General features: G+C 32.9%; 4 protein-coding genes across 5 annotated transcripts; 3 read left to right on the forward strand and 1 right to left on the reverse strand.

Annotated features, from left to right (window-relative positions):
* Nucleotides 1–986, forward strand: LOC101257676 (photosystem II reaction center W protein, chloroplastic). Its single transcript, XM_004242302.5, has 2 exons — nucleotides 1–267; nucleotides 630–986. The coding sequence occupies exons 1-2, from the start codon at nucleotides 171–173 to the stop codon at nucleotides 917–919; spliced, it is 387 nt and encodes a 128-aa protein (XP_004242350.1). The 5' UTR covers nucleotides 1–170; the 3' UTR covers nucleotides 920–986.
* Nucleotides 987–2779: 1793 nt separating this feature from the next.
* Nucleotides 2780–7787, forward strand: LOC101257383 (F-box/LRR-repeat protein 17-like). The gene is made up of 11 exons (XM_004242301.5): nucleotides 2780–3702; nucleotides 3952–4053; nucleotides 4798–4942; nucleotides 5022–5206; nucleotides 5306–5410; nucleotides 6084–6181; nucleotides 6258–6478; nucleotides 6556–6622; nucleotides 6717–6802; nucleotides 7285–7383; nucleotides 7471–7787. Exons 1-11 carry the CDS (start codon nucleotides 3095–3097, stop codon nucleotides 7528–7530), a joined length of 1776 nt encoding a protein of 591 aa, XP_004242349.1. The 5' UTR covers nucleotides 2780–3094; the 3' UTR covers nucleotides 7531–7787.
* Nucleotides 7788–9894: 2107 nt separating this feature from the next.
* On the forward strand, nucleotides 9895–11056 carry IAA2 (auxin-responsive protein IAA2). 2 transcript variants are annotated; one of them, XM_010324706.4, is made up of 3 exons: nucleotides 9895–10358; nucleotides 10431–10606; nucleotides 10695–11056. In XM_010324706.4, exons 1-3 carry the CDS (start codon nucleotides 10237–10239, stop codon nucleotides 10853–10855), a joined length of 459 nt encoding a protein of 152 aa, XP_010323008.1. In that variant the 5' UTR covers nucleotides 9895–10236; the 3' UTR covers nucleotides 10856–11056. The 2 variants fall into 2 exon arrangements, with proteins under 2 accessions (XP_010323008.1, NP_001266042.1); NM_001279113.2 differs by having other exon boundaries at nucleotides 10191–10358; nucleotides 10683–10944.
* A 173-nt stretch (nucleotides 11057–11229) lies between these two features.
* On the reverse strand, nucleotides 11230–16370 carry LOC101260445 (uncharacterized). Its single transcript, XM_010324752.4, has 17 exons — nucleotides 16068–16370; nucleotides 15715–15817; nucleotides 15439–15508; nucleotides 15319–15357; nucleotides 15119–15236; nucleotides 14960–15017; nucleotides 14289–14353; nucleotides 14151–14157; nucleotides 13984–14044; nucleotides 13668–13727; nucleotides 13560–13579; nucleotides 13410–13475; nucleotides 13007–13174; nucleotides 12639–12896; nucleotides 12347–12559; nucleotides 11798–12069; nucleotides 11230–11616 (listed from the first exon to the last, which is right to left on the reverse strand). Exons 1-17 carry the CDS (start codon nucleotides 16187–16189, stop codon nucleotides 11493–11495), a joined length of 1824 nt encoding a protein of 607 aa, XP_010323054.1. The 5' UTR covers nucleotides 16190–16370; the 3' UTR covers nucleotides 11230–11492.
* Between the last annotated feature and the right edge of the window lie 2644 nt (nucleotides 16371–19014).

Genomic DNA, 19014 nt, shown 5'->3' on the forward strand with positions numbered 1-19014 from the left:
ATATTACTATTGGCTAGCAAGGGATGATGTGCAATCTAAGTAATCGATTTTGTGTGGTTGTTTGAACTAAAATGTACGTGTGTTATTGTAGCAGATGTTGTGCTAGTATTATTGAAGATAAAAAGAAGCTGTGTCTGATTTCTCATTTCTGACTGAAAAAACGAACACCAATGGCTTCCAGCATCACTGCTTGTACCACCACCTCTTTAGCCGCCCGTGAGGCCCTCCTACATAAGGCATCAGCTCTATCCCGCCCTTCTGTTCTTGGTACGTTCATTTTTATACAATCACGTATAAATTATCTAATATACGGTATAAAAAACAATCAATTTTCTTGAATTTGTTCTTGACCTAAGATATTTTAGTTAGACGTTTAATGAACTTATATGATCAGTGACTTAATTCACTCACGGAATTAATGTTTAGTTAAACCTAGGAAATCAAATTATTTAATACTATTCTTTTATAAAATTAAGAATTAGGAATACACATTGATTCCTTATATCTCTAGTTATACCGACTTATAGATGCACTTAGCTTTTATAAACGTTGGAATTCATGACACGAGTAATATGAAAATCGAAAATTATAGGAATTTCCTAAGATCGATATAATACTATCTTACACAGGGTTGCCATCAATGAGGAAGAATGTGGGAAGGGTGAAGTGTTCAATGGAAAGAGAGGATTCAAAATCAGGAATTTGTGGATCATTAGTGGCAGCAACACTATCATTCAGCCCAACAGCAATGGCTTTAGTGGATGAAAGAATGAGTACAGAAGGAACTGGGCTTCCATTTGGGCTCAGTAATAATCTTCTTGGTTGGATCCTTTTTGGAGTCTTTGGTTTGGTTTGGTCTCTTTATACTGTTTACACTTCTAGCCTTGATGAGGATGAAGATTCTGCAATGTCCCTTTAATTTCAACTTCAGATTACTATGTAAAATCATGAATTCTATTCTATCATTTCCTCTCTTTACCTTCTTCCATGGCTAATTGTACTATATACATACGAATTACTATTACTAATTATCATTTAGTGCATGTTAAAAATCTTTAATGACGTTAATTGATTTGAATTTGATAAAAAAATTCTACGTTTTATTTTACTTTTTAATAACTTTTAACAATAATATTAAGATTCAACTAAATATAGTTTATGTCGTGATTACCAAATAATACTCGTCATTTCATTGTTTTAATGTAAATATATATAATGAAAATAAAAAGATATAATATAGACGTGCACTGCAATAAAGCACTAAAACATTACACCAGTAAAAATATTCCCATCCAAATTACCATAAGATATTCCTCTTTCGGAGAAAAGATGTTCGCTTTTAGTTTACTTCAATTTATTAAGAAAAATTAATTAATATAGTGTATAATTTACTTAAGTTATTATTTTCATCAGATGTTTATTGAAAATTGAGCAATATTAAGAAGGACTAGATTTTTTTTAAAAAAATACAAAAAATGGAGTTGGAGACAAATACTATTTATTTTGTGTTTTCTAAATTAAAACTTATTTTGAGTTTTTTTCTTCCTAAAACTGACATTTAGATATTTAGAGATGGAGTATATATTTTTTTTCAACTCCTTTTAAAAATTCACATGTTCAATAGTTTGAAGTTCAAAAATTAAGGATCATAAGATAAATGTGTAGGCATATTAGGAAAGATAAAATCAGAGTTATATAAAAATATTTGGGATAAGATCAAGTGATTTCATTAGAGGATAGAATAAGGAAGACGAGACTAAGGTGGTCCAAATATGTGAAAAAGAAGAAGCGCGGACGCCTCGATGTGGAGATATGAGAGGTTAACTTTGATGAATTTTATTAGAGGAAAAAGCAGACTAAATAAGTATTGACAGAACTGATTATATAGAACATGACATAACTTCAACTTATCAAAGACATGACCTTAACAAATTTATAGAAGGGAAAATCGTATATAATAGCAAACTAATAACCTAAAATAAATGGAGTAGTTAGGGTTTGATTTAATTGTGCTCAATAGCAAACGTTAGCCAAAGTTTGCCAGACGCCTCTCTCCCAAAAATCTCGTTCGACACTCTCCCATTCTCGCTAGCCACTCTTCCTCTGCTCGTCTCGCTCGCTTTATACACAGAAGTGTATAAATTCTGTTTATGTTTTGTATACACTTAATTATGCAATTTACAAACATTTTACTTCAATTCAATAGTAAACAAATGTAAAATTTATACAAAAATTTCAGAGAAAAGGGCCAACGAATTATACAATTGGCGTGAAATATAATTTTCTCTAGCTTTATACAACAGAAGTGTATATATTGTGTTTCTACTTTTGTATAAAGCGAGAGAAAAACATATATCTTCTTGCTATACACTTATAATTATGCAATATACATACATTTTAATTCGATTCCATTGTATGCAAAGCAAATAAAAATATTGCAGCGAAATAGGCAGCGAACTATACAATTGCAGAGAAATAGGATAGTAAATTATACAATTGCAGCAAAATAGGCCAGCGAATTATACAATTGTATATGTATAGCTTAATTATACAGTTTTATGTTTGTTATGGAGCGCAATTATGCAAATTTTGCTACAATATACAAATATAAATTTTTTATTTGCTATATGTGAAATTTGCGAATATATAATTGTGTGTTGCGTGCCTAACTTCTCATACTTTGATCACTTAATTGTTTTTGTTTGTAATTAATAAGTATTTATTTATTTTCATCAGACTCAGGCTCTATTTATGAAATTATGCTAAATTGTTATATGTTGTTTTTCCCTTTAAAAGACGTAGTGGTACGTAATGGAATTGCTGCCTATAAAAACACCAATTTTGTATTAAAATGAAAAAAATTATTGGGCGGAGGCGCCAAACTACAGAAAACTCCCGCGCCATTCTCCCACCTTTTATTTTTACTCATCTCTTACCTCAATTTTACCTACACATTTCACTGTCGCCGCCGGCAAGCTTCCGATTAACAATGGCGGATCCTAAATTTATATATATATAAAGCTCTAAAAAATTCTGATCGGAAGAACTCACTGTACAATTTTTTTTGGATCCGCCAATTGACGGCGAAATCGAGATGCAGGGCCGTCAACCCCATCCCCACACCACCACTCCTATATCCGAAGTTATCCTTCCAAAGCGTGGCAAGAAGCGGGGTAGCTACAGTTGTGGCCGATGCGGTGTACCCAAAAAAGGCCATGTTTGCAATTTTCCTAAGAACCTTAATCCGATTGATAATCCCAGTCCCAATCCCAATTCGTCACTCTTAGCTTCCCCACCCTCTGTTGTTCGTCCTCAGCCGCCACCTCCCCTGCCGCAACGCCATGTACTCCCACAGCTCCGGCGAGCACTTTCATTTGATGACGTTGATGTTAATGATTCACCTGGATCTGATGACGAGGGGGATTTCTCCGATCTGGATAACGAATCGGATCGAGTTGGGTCCGGATCGGGGATAGGGACGTTGCCTTCGAGTTGTTTATGGGAAGTGTTTAAGAGATTACCGCCTCCGGCGTTGCTTTCATCGGCGAGGGTTTGTAAGGGGTGGTTGGAAAGTTCTAGAAGGATCTGGAAGTCTGCTGTGGAGCTTAGACTTAGGGTTCCCGTAAATGCCCAGATTGGACTTGTCGGGTCGGTGTTAAAGAAATGTCCAGGGCTTGTTAAGCTTTCTCTTAGAATGGAAAGGTTAGTCCTATTCAGGAACTAAACATAAAGGACTAAACTTTTCTATCTAACAAGGAAACAAAAGAACATAAAAACGAAAAATTGTAACCTGATAATTTACAATGAGAATTACTTATCACCTCCAACTAAAATTATCCTTAAAAAATTGTAATAAGTATACGATGAGGAAAATGATTTAGTGTACTAAGCAGTGATAGAATGTTCAATTGAACGATTATTGCTGACAGTGTATATATATATATATTGCAGTGACATTGATGCTACCATGTTGGCCTGCATTGCTTTTTCCTGTCCTAAACTGGATTCGATGGAGATACTTATGTGTAATACCTCAGTCAATCGGATCACTGGGTATGCTATAGATATCTAACTTGCAGTATATGTATGTTATCTTAGGATTTTCTTATTGTTCTCTCTAGTTAGTTTTGCGAAGTTGTGTTATCTGCTATCCTCATATCACCCGCCACAAATCAGTATTGCATCATAAGTAGTAGTTTTTATGATTTACATGCCCTAGAGAAACTTACTGTTCAATCACACTCAGAATCTATGCTTTGCTGATATACCTAGATGGCAGATGCATATGTAAAACATCCATGATTTCTCTAGGTTTCTTTTTGCCATAAGTCTTGTAGCCAATGGAGCAACTCTAAGTTTGGGAGGGAGGAGGAGTCAGTAAGGTAAAAAACTTCATAAATCATAGTTGCAGGAATCGTGGGAATTAATGTAATGCAGTAAACCCCCACCCCCCAATAATCACTAATGTTTCTTTTTTGCTTGCCAAAGGAGAAATACGTCGAGTTCAATAACTCTGAGTTTGGAGGGAGAGGAGTATGTTTGTTTGGAGGAAGAGGAGTATGTTTGTTAAATCTTCGTCTGTAAATCATAGTTGCAGGAATCTTGGGAATTAATGTAATGCAGTTATTCTTCATACACATTTTTCTTTATTTGGCACCTGAATCAGAGGTGTTGGTAATTTCATGTAACTTTGTTAAAAGTCCCCTAACTGGTTTGCAGGTGTGGCCTATTCTAGTATTCTGTAATATAGGTTCACATGTTAGTTGCTGAAATGAATGCAATCTCTACATATTTCAGGGATGAATTGGGTCGTTTTGTTGCTGAGAAAAGATCTCTTACTAATCTCAAGATGGAAGGTTGCTCTAATCTTGGGGGTTTCACTCTTTGCTCAACCAGTCTTTCAACTCTTTCGCTTTCAGATCTCTATTGTCATGCTAAGATGGTATGTAGTGTATGATGTTCTGCTCCTTTTTTTCTGGGGTGCAAGCAAACTTATATCTGAAGTGTGTTTACCCCTGTAGGTCTTCAACTGCCCCAACTTGAAGGATGTTTCCCTGGATTTTTCTCACCAAGAAAATGACACCACCGATCTTACTCTCATGGTCGATGGTCTTGGAAGGAGCTGCCCGAGACTCCAGAACATTCATATTGCCTCCATCCGCCTAACACATGCTGTTGTGCTTGCTTTAACAGCAGCAAATCTAAGGTTTACAATGTTCATCCAATTTGATCATTTTATGAATTTCTCTTTACCTTTTTTCCTTTAATAAAGCTTGTAATTGTTTTTTACTGCTTTAAACCTCAGGGGGTTACGGATGCTCTCTCTTGTACTGGGTTCAGAAATAACTGATGCATCTGTTGCTGCTATCGCTTCAAGCTACTCAAACCTTGAGTTGCTTGATTTGAGTGGGTATGTTTCCCTTCCACCCCTTCAATTTTGTGGTTCCTCCACTCTGTGGGTGATAACAAATAACTGAATGATGGGTAATCAGCACACTTAATGTCTTTCCCTTCTGTTTATCATATTCTTTCTAAGCACATCCAAGATCCACAAAAATTAGTATAGCCCTTTAAAATAAAACAAAGCAGAGCTTATGGTTTATCGAAACCCTGCATCACTGATCAAGATCGTGGCAGCATTGACACATAGTTGATGGCTGAGTACAAGTTAAGTAATTGCTTGGACAACATTGGAAGTTGAAGTTGGGAAAACTTGGGGAAATCAAAGTTGTGTTTGATAGTTCTAGTTTTATATAAAATGAAATTTTGGAAGATGAAGTTTCGTGACAAAAAGTTGAAGATTTTTAAATTATTCACTTGAGAAACACTCTTTCAAACTATCATTTCAACTTGAACATTTTTCAAGTTCAAATTAAAAGTTAGTTCTCAATTTTGCCAAAAAACATGGATTTGTGCAAGTTGAAACCATTATTTTATTTTGTGGATCTAGGGAATTAGTCCAATGTGAAATGACCATCATTCTTTAAGTGTTACCTTCCTAAGCAATTGTATTTTCTTGAAAGCAGCTAATTTAGTGGAAAAATCTTGATTATTGTATTTTCTCTTGATGTTTGTTGTCGCAGGTCCAGCATTAGTGATAGTGGCATTGGAATGATATGCAACATATTCCCCGAGACATTGTCTAAACTTCTCCTTGCTCTTTGTCCAAATATCACTTCAAGTAATATTCAGATCTGTTTCTGTGATTATCCAACTCAGCAACAGGTTGTTCACTAATTTGTGTTGGATTCTTTTAGGTGGCATTCAATTTGCTGCAGCTCAGTTGCCTAATCTAGAGCTCATGGATTGTGGTATGACCATATCTGATCCTGATTTAGACAATCCAACATCTCAGGAAAATAATGACCTCCAGTTACAAAGAACTCCCAATAGTAAACAACACCTTATATATCAAAAACTGATTATCAAGCATACCTGCTTGAAGAAACTCAGCTTATGGGGCTGCTCTGGCTTAGATGTGAGAATTCTTCATTAAATTTTATGTTAAATTTCCTCATTGAGTGCAGGTTTTACCTGACTGAAATTTTCATGCAGGCCTTATATCTGAATTGCCCAGAACTGAAAGATTTGAATCTGAACTCTTGTACCAACCTGAATCCAGGTCTGGTCTTTTGATGTTCCTCTTTAGTGTTTGAGCTTTAGGAGAATGGAGCATTTTCTTAATAATTGACTAACATAAAATTTTTACCTTACAGAAAGATTGCTGCTCCAATGCCCCAATCTGGAATATGTTCATGCATTAGGTTGCCAGGACGCGTTGGTTGGAACCCTTAAGAATCAGGTAAGCCAGCTGCATTTTTGCCATAAAAAGAAACTTGCATTGAGTGAGCTGTTTAAATAGAATTAGATCCTAACAGAATTGCAGTAAAAGCTGAAACAGAAACTTGCTAATAAACAAGAATTCAACCAACTGCCACATGCCTTAAGACTAGGAAATCCACAACTAAAAAATCTCAAGACTAGGACTTTCACAACTGAAAACTCTCTGGAAAAAATCCAACTGTTCTCTTTGACAATTTATTTAATTCTCATCATTTTGTTCGACTCGTGCGTGAGCAACTCTCTTGGAGATCCACTTCTACTGCTATGCTTCCTTCTTGTTTTTCTGTAGGAACAAGTAATTTGTTATCTAACAACATGCTAGTGTAATCTCACAAGTGGGATCTAGGTATGGTAACATGTACGCAGATCATATCCCTGCCTTTGTGGGGTAGAAAGGCTGTTTCCGGAAGTAATTTGTTTTTTTTTTTTGGTTCCATGAAGGTATGCGCAGATTTTATGGGTGTGGAAGATCATTCTCATTGCAAACGTCTTCCTGATGGCTCTAAAAGGATCAAGGTTCCGGATTTATTCAGCCCACAGGTAATAAACTCATAAAGTGAAATTAGTTCTCTCTCTAATTCTAATATACATACATTCAAAGACCGACATGTTTTACTAATTTTGCAGCCAAATGACAAGAAGACTAAGAGGATTTCGAAGCGCTGTTGTACTGTGCTTGTAAACTAGTCCAGTGCCTGTCGCATTGTTAGTGTATTATTGTGAGCCATAATTAGAGAATAAATTATAAAACAAATTCTGGTAATATCAATATAGGTAAGAAGAAAAGCTAAAGAAACTGCTCCAACTGTATTCCCCTACAATAATAAACTAAACTTGCCATTTTGAAACTTATGGTCATATTTTGACCAAAAGAATGTCAACTTTTCTTTTCTTCAGATGGAAATCAAAATGAATAGAGTGAGTGCATTTTCATCCTGTTAGAAGGTTGCATGCATCTTTAGTTGTTTGCCATTGGATGGTTTCTAATTTTTTAGTGGAATGAATTAAAAAGAAAGATTTTTCAATTGAGGAAGTAGATGAATCTATATGTAGAGAGAGGCTCCAAATGATTTGCCTTAATATATTTCGAATATAAAATAGAATGGTTAATAGTTGATGTATAAATGGAGGGGAATGAAGATGATAATGGGCTACAGAAGAAGAAATTAAAGTCCGGCCTTGTCCATATCTGACATTTGTTACTTCCAGTATAGCCAACAGTTAGAATTTCGTACATTGGTTTCAATGGGAGATTCAAATGGTTTTTAACGTTCCTCAAGTGAATGATAGACTTGATGTTATATTGTTTGCAAAGGTAATTAAATGGCTTTGTAATTATTTCACCATCATTGCTAAGCACGTAACATGCATGGTGTTGACACAAACTTCTCTGTTTTATTGTTTGGTTGTGGGCGTGTTCGTCTTAATGAACTCAACCCCACACAAAAGCCTTCAATATATATATTTATGTGGACTTTAGGGAGCTCAAAATATAATGCTTTGCTGGATACTTAACAGAATTGTCTGCTTCTTTTTCTTTTTAATCGACATCTCTTATTATCAAATATAAAGTAAGACGAATACCGTTTCACATAAAAGAAACGAAGCGGTCAAATCAGTCATACATAGTACACCTAATGTTAAGAGTCAAAGGGAAAATGAATTAACAATATATTCAAACCTACATATTTTATTTACTTGTATTTTTTGCTTAAAATGAGCTGTACGTACTCTAATTATATAGTAGGGACTGCCAATTCATGCCATGTAAAATGACACACGAAAGACTTGTCGATTAATATGTGGATGAAATTGACTTAATATTCTTGATATATATTAAAAATATAATATATTATGTGTGAAATATAAAAAATATGACTCGTCCTTGTTTTTTTGTTATTATTCTTCACCTGTTACTTTCATTATCTATTTGTTTCAAAATAAACTTATTTTTTTAAAAAAGAATTTTTCCTTTATAAAAGCTAAGCGATTTAACAAGTGTAAGGGTCTTTTTATAGAAAAGAAATAATAACAAGAGCTAAAGGATTATACTATATTATTATTATATTATATATATATTTATTAGACTTATTACTAATAATTAGCAGGAATATTAGTTAAATTGCAAACAACGGCTGCTAGCAGTTTAATGAGCGCTTTAGTCAGTCCACTGCAATATAATATTACATTTAATTGGCATATAATATGATGAACTAATCCCATGGTTTTGGCTAATTATTATATCTATAAAACCGTGGGCAAGAAAACATAATAAAACTTAAGTTTATAGAAATTCCTTGAATTTGGACCTTAGTACAATTTATCGGAACGACTCATCACTTTAATTTTTCCTTCATTTAAAGTATATATATATTAATAACATTAAAGTAGGTGACGAAGGTATTAATTACGCAAATTGAAGGAAAGGATAAAGTTTATTAGGAAAGAACAGAGTATTAATTGTTTTGTTCACTTTGACATCTATATTTTATTTGATCAAAGTTTATAACAAAAGAATAATATTAAACTTTTTGTAAAACGCACAATTGTCTATATTTTGTGTTTTGCAATTACATATGCCACCATTGTGCAATTTATTTATTTTTTGCAATTGAAAATCAGTAAAACTACTTTAAAACATACTAGTATATTGTGAGATTAGTTGTTGTTGTAGTAATTAATGGAAGTGAAATCAAACTAGTTGATGGTGGGGTCCATTTTGTAGCTTATTAGCCGACAGCACCTCACATGGGAGTTTGACCCCAAACATGATCCAACGGTTCCGAATGAAATGAACTGTTAGTGGAGCAGGTACCTTAAATAAATAGCTCAAGTTGTCGGTGTCTGTTCCCTGTTCCCTTAATGATGTCCCTCACACCACAGACAAAGGTCCCTCTTCACTTATTCATCTACGCGCGTATACAACACACGCATCTTATCTCTCCCTTCCTTCTCACATTAACACACCCGTATAATAGAATATGTTTGTGCTCAATTCTTTTTATTTATATTTTAGAAATATTGATGTGCATTTTAAATACATAATATATCAAACCTTTTTTACTATCATCTCAACATCAATTGAAACTAAATTTTAGGTCTATTAAAGCTAATGCATATACAATTATTATGGATATAATAGTGAACTTATGTAGCAAAATATATACTTTCTATCATATGTTCAAATCAAATATTTATAGAGAAATAAAATTATTCACACTAAAATTGGTTTGTTAGAAGCGCGTGGGTTGAAGGGGCGTGTGCTTTTGGCATGCCATGCCACACACACCCTATATAAATAAGAGTATCATTCCCTCTTTTTGCATTCATCATTCACAAACTATCATTTTCTTCACCGGAAATATTTCAGCTTTCACCGTGAAATTATAAGAAATGGAAATGGCTGGAACAGAGCTAAGATTAGGTTTACCTGGAACAGTTCCATCATCCACAAGTAAAATTAGCAACAAAAGATGTTCATCACATAGGAATAACAATGATGAACCACCACAAAAGTAAGTATACTTGTTAATCTATATATCTTTTTTTTTTTGTTGCTAATTATACTAACAACTGAATTATTTCAGAGCACAAGTAGTTGGATGGCCACCGGTTCGATCCTATCGAAAGAACATTTTAGAAGCGAGCTATGTTAAAGTGAGCATGGATGGTGCGGCTTATTTAAGGAAAATTGATCTTAATACTTACAAAAGTTATCCACAATTACTCAAGGCTTTAGAGAACATGTTCAAGTGCTCTATTGGTAAGTTTTAACATAACTATTAGTGGTCAATTCTTTTAATCAGAGTCTTATGATTTTTTATATATATAAAATTCAGATGTATATTCAGAAACAGATGGATACAACGGATGTAATTATATACCAACTTACGAAGATAAAGATGGTGATTGGATGCTTGCTGGTGACGTACCTTGGGATATGTTCATTAATTCTTGCAAAAGGCTAAGAATTATGAAAGGATCTGAAGCTAAAGGTTTAGCAAGCTTATAGATCTGATCGATTCAGTTTTGAAATGTATATCTAACTCTATTTATTTGAGCCGGTACAGTTTATCCTAACCGAAAGTAAAGTTTGATCAACTTTTCTTGTACATAATAAAGTTTTTATTTATTTTCATTTGAAGAATTTATTGTGTATTTTCAAAAAGGATATATATATATATACGAACATAAATATATACTCAATTCTCAATTATTGTGAATTCTTAATTTTACTTGTGCATCTGGTGATAATTATTGTAGGATTAAGCAGCATAACCTGCGTGTAAGACATAGCTTGTATTATATTAAAATACAAATTAAATATATAAACTAATGCTAAGAACAAAATTGAAGACCATCACCATCAGAAAATAGGAGTATATGTGTGAGTAAATTATGCAAATTTAAGAATATAATACCCTTATTGACAAAAGAAAATATTCATACAACTTTGTATCGAACAAGTAAATTTCAATCAGTTGGCACTCTTTCACGTCATAGTGTTCTGAAGCTATGTATGTGTGCATTGTAATTAATTTGTAAGAATTACAACAAAGTTAATGACCTGTACGGTTAGGTATACATGGTCTAGCTGGGATTTATTGAACCTTCAAACCTGCCCTACATCTGACTCCGACCTTGTAAACTTATTCTGATCTTCGCTGATTGCTGTACACAGGTAATGACCACCTAGGACCACGTTGCATTATTCCGTAACATCGCCAATAAAACACAAATATTGCAGCTATAACACAAATGGGAATTGCCCATCTGCAACACCAAATAACAAATGAACGATGTTCTCATTAATCAACTGGTAAAACACACTAGTTGATATTTATATTGCAGTCTTTGACTAGCTAGACACCAAGTTTAAGGAAAAAAACATCTTTAAAACTGAGGGTAGAAAATGGAAGTACAAAATGATGAAGTGTTTGACAAGGTATGTTACCTGTCCAAATCAAGAATAGGATTATACACAAGTGTTTCCCAAGTTGCCAGAAAAGAATGCCAGACTGGATTGTAGTAAAGCGACTCAGCAGACCAAAACATCCTCGTATACGTTTCTAAGAAGATAAACAGTATCCATGCACCAATCTCAACCAGAAAAAACTTTATAACAAACCGCCCTAACACCACCATGACAAGTGACAAAACCACCAGCCAGTTGAACACTCTCTGATTATATTCTTTAATGAATAAAGATTTTGACTTTCCCAACATCTGCATAATAAAAGAGATACACTGTTTAGAGTAGGTTACATTAAACACAACAACTGAAGACGAAATTTCATTGATGAAGTGACTTTTTGTCTTCTGTAGGAAAGGTAATTCTTTGTAGGGCACCACTAGATTCTCTATGGATGGTAAAGTTTCCATACTGATGGTTCGGTTCTGGATTCCGTTGCATGTACATCCTACTTAATTGATTATGTTTCTATTTCTTTCCCTTACTAGGCTAAGAAATATCTTTATGATACAAAAGCAAGCGTGTGAAAACCTTGATCATCCGCTGTTCATAGTTGCTTTTAGAAGGTCCAACACATTCTCTTTCAAAACTATGGTTGCATTGGAGGAAGCCAGCATTAAATTTGGCCATTGAAGGAAGTCTGAGGGCCTGAAGTTCATCCATTTTGTCCTCGCATCTAGTATACAACGCTTCGCACAGAGTTGAGGACTGATATTCATTTGCCAACTTGATATTCTTATACACCTGCAAATACATGGAATTTTTAAGTAAAATTTGTAGAAATGCATAATTAAAACCATGTTTTGCTACTGTAAATTTTAACCTTCTCAATGTCCTCTTCCAATTGATCAACTGATTTCCTTGCATGGCGACGACCAAAATGCTGTTCCTCAAAAACTTCCATTGCTGTGTCTCTCTGCTCTTCATGAGCTTTCTGTAAAGACTCCCCTTGCATTGGTAAAACCACTTTAGCCATCTGCTCGGAGTACAGTTTTAAACACCGCTCTAGAATACCCTTGTTGAAAACCTCCACAAGGGAGCCCGTAGATGGAATCTCTCCTTGATTCAAGGCGTCAAGTATCTAATACCAATTTACCATTAAAGAGAAAAAGATCAATCTATCTCATCAGTTCTCTCCAAAAGCAGTTAAACTAAAACCAGGAGAATTAACAGAATAAGAGATTTTAACACCTGCTCAAGGAACGATACAAACTCCTTCCCATTGAGAAATTTACCCTGGACAATCTTTGGACGAACGATAGATGCAACAATTTCTTTCAATTGCTCCTTCTTCTTGACATAATCAGGATCCAGTTCAACATCTTTCATGTCGCAAAGCTTCGTACGCTGAAGATGAGGCTGCAGAAGAGCTAAGAGTGGTGATGCATCATTCCAAGTTCTAATAGGAAAAACGCTCAACTGACAAGAAACCAAGTTTTCTATAATATCCTCAGCGTGCATTAATAATGAAGAAGAAGAAGAAGAAGAAGAAGAAGATATTTAAGCAAATCCCAGTCAACTACTGTCACTGCAGCAAGTTGTGCATTACTAAATCAAGAAGAAAAGATTGATGCATAGCAAAGGTAAGTCATACTTGTGGTAAGCTAAAGGCTGTGCTATTGTCGCCCATCACTGCTAATGAATCTCGAATCTGATTCACCTGATATAATGAACAGCAACGAGTAAAATATATCTGTTTATGCAAGTATTTTTATAATTTGCATAATGCAATCCATAAAGGTACCTTATCAATATTTTTGTCACCTGCAGAAACGAAAAGTGTAAACCATAATCAACTATTCAATAGATTCCAAAGTTATTATATGTCCAGATAAAGAATGAGCTAACCAACCATCACTATTAGGGACTCGTCGTAGAGCTTCGTTGACCATTTCTTGCACAGACTTTCCTTCTGTTAATAATACAAGGTTAGACAGTTCCCAAGAGAAGGAATAGGAGACCAACAAAAGGCACCTCGGTGCTAGTCAGAGGAAAAATGACCTACTTTAACAGAGTTCCATGTAACAGAATACAATTATTAGTACCTAAACTTATGCTTTTAAAGTATCAGGTAATGTCTGCAATCAGAGGTTATATTCCATAAATACACGATATTCGCATTAATAAATGCAATTATGAACATATATGGCATCTTTTTCTCTACTTACGTAGAAAATCACGCTGGATAAGCCATAGGAGTTTTGCTGGTTCGAAAGCAACGTCTTGCCCCTACACAACAGCAACCTCATAAACATGTCACTTTTCTTGTTAATAAAGTATCTGTTTCTTTTGTCCCTTTCTGTTGAGTTGATATTAATCAAAGATAAATGCTTACCTTCACTCTGGGTTCCAGGGAGAGCGATAAACATGGATGAAACAACAGGGTCAGAAAAGAATCTTCTGTGAATAACTTAGAACACAAAAAGTCCTATGTGAAACAAGAATTTTCTGAAACAACTGGTTAGAATTGAACCTTCCATAAAACTCTTCAGCAAGTTCAATGGCAAATGATAGTCGCGATATGTCAGCTTCACGGATCTAAAACATAAAACAAACGCACAAAACACAATTAAGGAAGTCGCTCTTGCTTGTAGGCCAATATGCTAGTACTATATAAGCCGCCGCCCATAAAGTCACAACCTGAACCATATTAGGATAAGGTACCAGTGTTCAGTCTATATATTAGATAAGAATAATCCAGCACAAACTGCTTAGTACAATCAATTCTTGTGTTAACTTTTGCATGCATATGTGCTGGCCGCACACGTGGATTACATGAATCATGAATAGAACATTTTGCACGATAGTAGCACAGATATGATTTAGCATCAGCTAACACACTCTTCATAACAAAGAAATGTATATCTAACTCAACCAATTTATATATTGCCAAATGCAACAGAGCTTGAAGGAGACTCTAGATGAGTACTTCTATTTATTAATTGTTCTCTACAGAAACAACTTGCATCTATCCTCATTCAATCACTCAACATTCATGGATAACCAACAGGTAATTCTTTTTTCTGTTGCAATAGAACATGAAAAACTAAAAGACATATGTTAACATATACAAGTAAAATATAACAGGATTAACATAAGCACTCGAAAATAAAGAAAGTAAAAGTTGTAAACAGAGTAACAAACCATCTCAGGTAGATTATATATAAGCACCGAACTCAGAACAGTTGCAAGGGAAAAAATCCTGAACAACAAAGAATAAAAAACATGACTAGTCACACATTATGTTCTTTAACAAAAATAAAATTATTGTGGAAATATATTCTCTTGGGACTTCCATATTACCGATCATCATATATATTTGACTTTCCAACACTTTCAAAACCTTCAGTGTCAAGGTAGAAAACAGAAGTTGTAACTCCATCAATGTCCAACTCTATTGGAGTACCCCAAACCCATATTCCTGGAAGAATAGGGAAATGAAATGTTAAATAATGTCTACATCTCCTAAATACCAACAGTTCCACCAAACCATGCATACACACCTTTTGTCTTAGTATCACGCATATGCCCAACACCAAAACCTGTAAGCATAGAGCTCGCTTATGAAAAAATGCACGAAACTAGTAAGTAAAAGCACAATTGTGAACTTAAATGCAAGTCACCTTCATTACAAGAGAGGGAAAGAAGCTGATTAAGAAGGAACGATTTCCCTGAACGATATGGACCAATCACCTGGTAAAATTCTACCATCAATGTTATAATACAAAAAGAGATAGTTGCAACAGCAAATTTAGATAACAAGTATATATAGCTGTTAATTAACGAAATGCATCTGCATTAACATATTGAGCCAGTGCCAAACTTATTTAATATTAACTCAAATCTGCATCAAATAATATCAACAAGTCTCAAAACAAAATAGATAATGCAAGACTTACAGCTACAGCTGCAATGGGTGTTGTTATCCTCTGTATTGCCTCAAGTCCTTGTGTGGCAAGGCGAAGTTTTGTGTGACCATAATCAGGCTCTACAATGGGAAACCTGTCAAATACAACATCAGAAGCAACAATACAAAGATAGCAAAAACAATTATTATCTCTATATGTAGAAAAAGCTGAAGTTTGATGAGAGTTCCTCCAAAAAAAAATGCCGAAACAAAATAAAACAACCTAGCTACTAAACTTTGAAGGATTTCATGCTCAACAACAAACATTAGTGGGTCGTTTTTTAAAAGTGTATTATAAAAACAAACAATAAGGCACTTCAGGACAAATTAAGTGAAAATGCTTACGGTTGATGAAAATTATCGAAGGAAAAAGACCCAGGTACCAAAAATAATAAAATGAAAGAGAAAAGAGTGATTCCATAAAAAAGCTTCATTCTTGATGTTGGGTAGAGGTAAAAAAACAACATTTAAAGAAAAAAGAAGAAATCTTTTTGAAAATAAAAACAGAAGCCATGCCGGAGGGTGCAGGTTAAGGATCATCCACTATCTTTTCTTGCTATTCTTCTGGGGTTTCACAAAACAGCATAATTGGAGATTCTTGCCGCCCAAATTAGGATTTGTTCCGTTTGAGATGTATAATAATTTTAGGATAAAATGATATAACATTGTATTGTTATATTTTTTATTTTAAGGTACTAGTTAGTCCTGACATTATTTATTTAATTATATTTATATATTGTGAGATTGGATAAGCTATTTTTTTTATATATATATATATATTTTTTTTATTTTTATATATATATATATGAATAACATTTTTGAAATAATCAATTCTAAAATAGATGGTCCTAAAAGACATTTTATTAAGAAGAAAGTAGATGACTTTGTTTCTAAGGCCTCATTTGTTTTTATCAAGAGTAAGAGGTCTGAATTAGAATATATATTTGAATATTAATATATACATTAAGATCTGAGTATTTTAATCTGAATATACATATGAATATTAAAATATAGTCTCTAAATCTGGACACATAATAATTAATGTTGTTTGTTTTCAATATTTGAATGTACAAGTACAATTGAATATTATATTAATAAAATATTATAAAATTTTCATTTCAACAAAATATATAATTTTTTATTAAAAAAAATAATCAATAATCATAATTCAGAGTACTATCTTTTCATTCAAAAATCTAGATAAACCTAAAATATTATTGCAACAATGTTCTTGACACACGTCGATACAAGAAAATTATTAATATGAAAAAAGCTTGACAGGATTTATGAAAACTTACTGGTTCAATAGGGAGAAAATGATGTTTGATTGAGAAAAGAGAGAAATAAAGTTCTTAGTTATGAGACAAAAAAACACGTCCAAAGTAGAGAAGCGGTGAATTATTTTTTGATAACTGATTCTGAATGTTGTTAAAAGTCTCCAACAGATCTGATTCATTCAGACCTCTTCAGATCCATCAAGAGGTTTTAAAAAACAAAACAAATGAACTTAATAGATTGAATCTGAAGATTCAGATTCATATCTGAAAATTAAACGTACTTAATGGGTTGAATCTGAATGATTAAAATTCATACCTCTATTAAGTGAAGACAAATGAGGCCTAAGTTAGACCAAAGTTAACCAACTTATTATTTCAATTTAAAAAGTCAATTCGTTGAATTTTAATTGAAAATTCAAATAGGATAAATTTTAAAATTTAAAAGATATCATACAAAGTTTGGTTAAAGAAATTAGTACCTAGTATATTTTGAAAGCAAATAAAATATTTTACAGTATTCCGTACGTCTTTTTTATATATATATATATATATATTATGAAAATATATTGAGTAAATCATATAAATATGCTATTATGAAAAAATATTTATTATATATGGTAATATAATAAATATTAAAGAATGAGAAGGAAGAGAAAATGACAGATGAAAAGGTGAAGTTGGACAAAATTTCACTGTACATTTTTTTAAATTAAAAAAAATTGCTATATTTAGTTGAAAATATTATATGATAATTATTTTTTTAGAGTCCGTTTGATCATAAAAATTTTCAAGTAATATTTGAGGAAAAAGTTGGTAATTAATGTTTGTCTATACAATTTAATTTTATTTGGCAAATATTTCAAAATCTCAAATATTAGTTTTTTTTAATGATTGAGCCAATTTTCATTATTTGAAATCTTTTAAAAATTATTTTTTTACACCAAACTTTTATCTTTTATAAAAGCACCTTTCAAAGTAATTGTTTGCGTTGTATTACATAATTTTTAGGTGAACACCAAAGTAGTGATGACATATGAAAGTGAGAATATGGTCGTTGATAAAAATAATGAACAATCGGCTCAGAGTAACAAAGTTATGTGATTTGTCTACTTCACGATGTATGGAATGACGCTTGTTGCATTCACTCTAAGCTACCACATTGATCCAATGTCATGGACACCACTTGCTATTTGTGCAATGAAAATCCAATTGACTTGTAATACAATTTTATGGTTAGTTTTGATAGTTTTTGAAATTTATGAGTATAAATCATATTTTTTCTTAAAAAAAATTGAATATGTATTCCAAATGGTTAAATTTCATCCAAATTTTCATATAAATAATATTTATAAAAAGTATTTAAAAATTTATGATCAAACGCTATCATACTATTACATTTTTATGTGATTTACCCGAAGCAAAATGGGCTTGAAATTATGTGGAACTTAAAGCTCGTTTGTTGGGCTAAAACCAACAATCTTTGCCCTAAATGTGATGATTATCTTCTTTTTTTTTTTTTTCTTATTCGAAGAGAGGTGTGTTTTTCAGTTCTTGAAAAAAACATGACAAGGGAAATATTCAATAAAAAAAAGTGATTATACCTTAAAAATATAAATAAAGGTAAATAAAACTTAAATACTTTTCGTGATTACTTGCTTTGCTTTCATTTGTTTATCTTGTTTTTTTTTTTTTTTTCATTTTGTCTCAAAAAGACTATAACAATTTTTAACTTCAATTTTTCCTCCATAATATATGTTTAAGCCACAAAATTAAATAACATCTTAATATATTTAGTTTACTATAAGAAGATTCAGTTATTATTTTTATTTTCTTAAACTATGAGGGAAAAAAATATTTTTTCAAGTGGTGGTTGAATGAAAAAGAGAAATAAATGTGAAACAGGTTTGGAATTTAATGACAGGTGGGTCAATTATTTTGCTTCTATGTCAGGCAGGACTCAGAAGCAAAAAAGAAGTCCACAATATTTATTTCCTCAGCTACTACTAGCAGCAGTA

Source organism: Solanum lycopersicum, chromosome 6, assembly GCF_036512215.1.
Source record: "Solanum lycopersicum chromosome 6, SLM_r2.1".
In the NCBI taxonomy this organism is placed as follows: domain Eukaryota; kingdom Viridiplantae; phylum Streptophyta; class Magnoliopsida; order Solanales; family Solanaceae; genus Solanum; species Solanum lycopersicum.

What these genes read in the sequence shown, in the direction of transcription:
- LOC101257676 (XM_004242302.5), top strand. Translation starts at nt 171, where the DNA reads ATGGCTTCCAGCATCACTGCTTGTACCACCACCTCTTTAGCCGCCCGT. An exon ending in ATCCCGCCCTTCTGTTCTTG is followed by an intron (nt 268 to 629) that starts GTACGTTCATTT and finishes TATCTTACACAG; the next exon opens with GGTTGCCATCAATGAGGAAG.
- LOC101257383 (XM_004242301.5), top strand. Translation starts at nt 3,095, where the DNA reads ATGCAGGGCCGTCAACCCCATCCCCACACCACCACTCCTATATCCGAA. An exon ending in TCAGTCAATCGGATCACTGG is followed by an intron (nt 4,054 to 4,797) that starts GTATGCTATAGA and finishes TACATATTTCAG; the next exon opens with GGATGAATTGGGTCGTTTTG. An exon ending in GGGGCTGCTCTGGCTTAGAT is followed by an intron (nt 6,479 to 6,555) that starts GTGAGAATTCTT and finishes ATTTTCATGCAG; the next exon opens with GCCTTATATCTGAATTGCCC.
- IAA2 (NM_001279113.2), top strand. Translation starts at nt 10,237, where the DNA reads ATGGAAATGGCTGGAACAGAGCTAAGATTAGGTTTACCTGGAACAGTT. An exon ending in AATGATGAACCACCACAAAA is followed by an intron (nt 10,359 to 10,430) that starts GTAAGTATACTT and finishes GAATTATTTCAG; the next exon opens with AGCACAAGTAGTTGGATGGC. An exon ending in CATGTTCAAGTGCTCTATTG is followed by an intron (nt 10,607 to 10,682) that starts GTAAGTTTTAAC and finishes TATAAAATTCAG; the next exon opens with ATGTATATTCAGAAACAGAT.
- LOC101260445 (XM_010324752.4), bottom strand. Translation starts at nt 16,189, where the DNA reads ATGTTGTTTTTTTACCTCTACCCAACATCAAGAATGAAGCTTTTTTAT. An exon ending in TTCGATAATTTTCATCAACC is followed by an intron (nt 15,818 to 16,067) that starts GTAAGCATTTTC and finishes TGTATTTGACAG; the next exon opens with GTTTCCCATTGTAGAGCCTG. An exon ending in CCTATTCTTGATTTGGACAG is followed by an intron (nt 11,617 to 11,797) that starts GTAACATACCTT and finishes TTGGTGTTGCAG; the next exon opens with ATGGGCAATTCCCATTTGTG.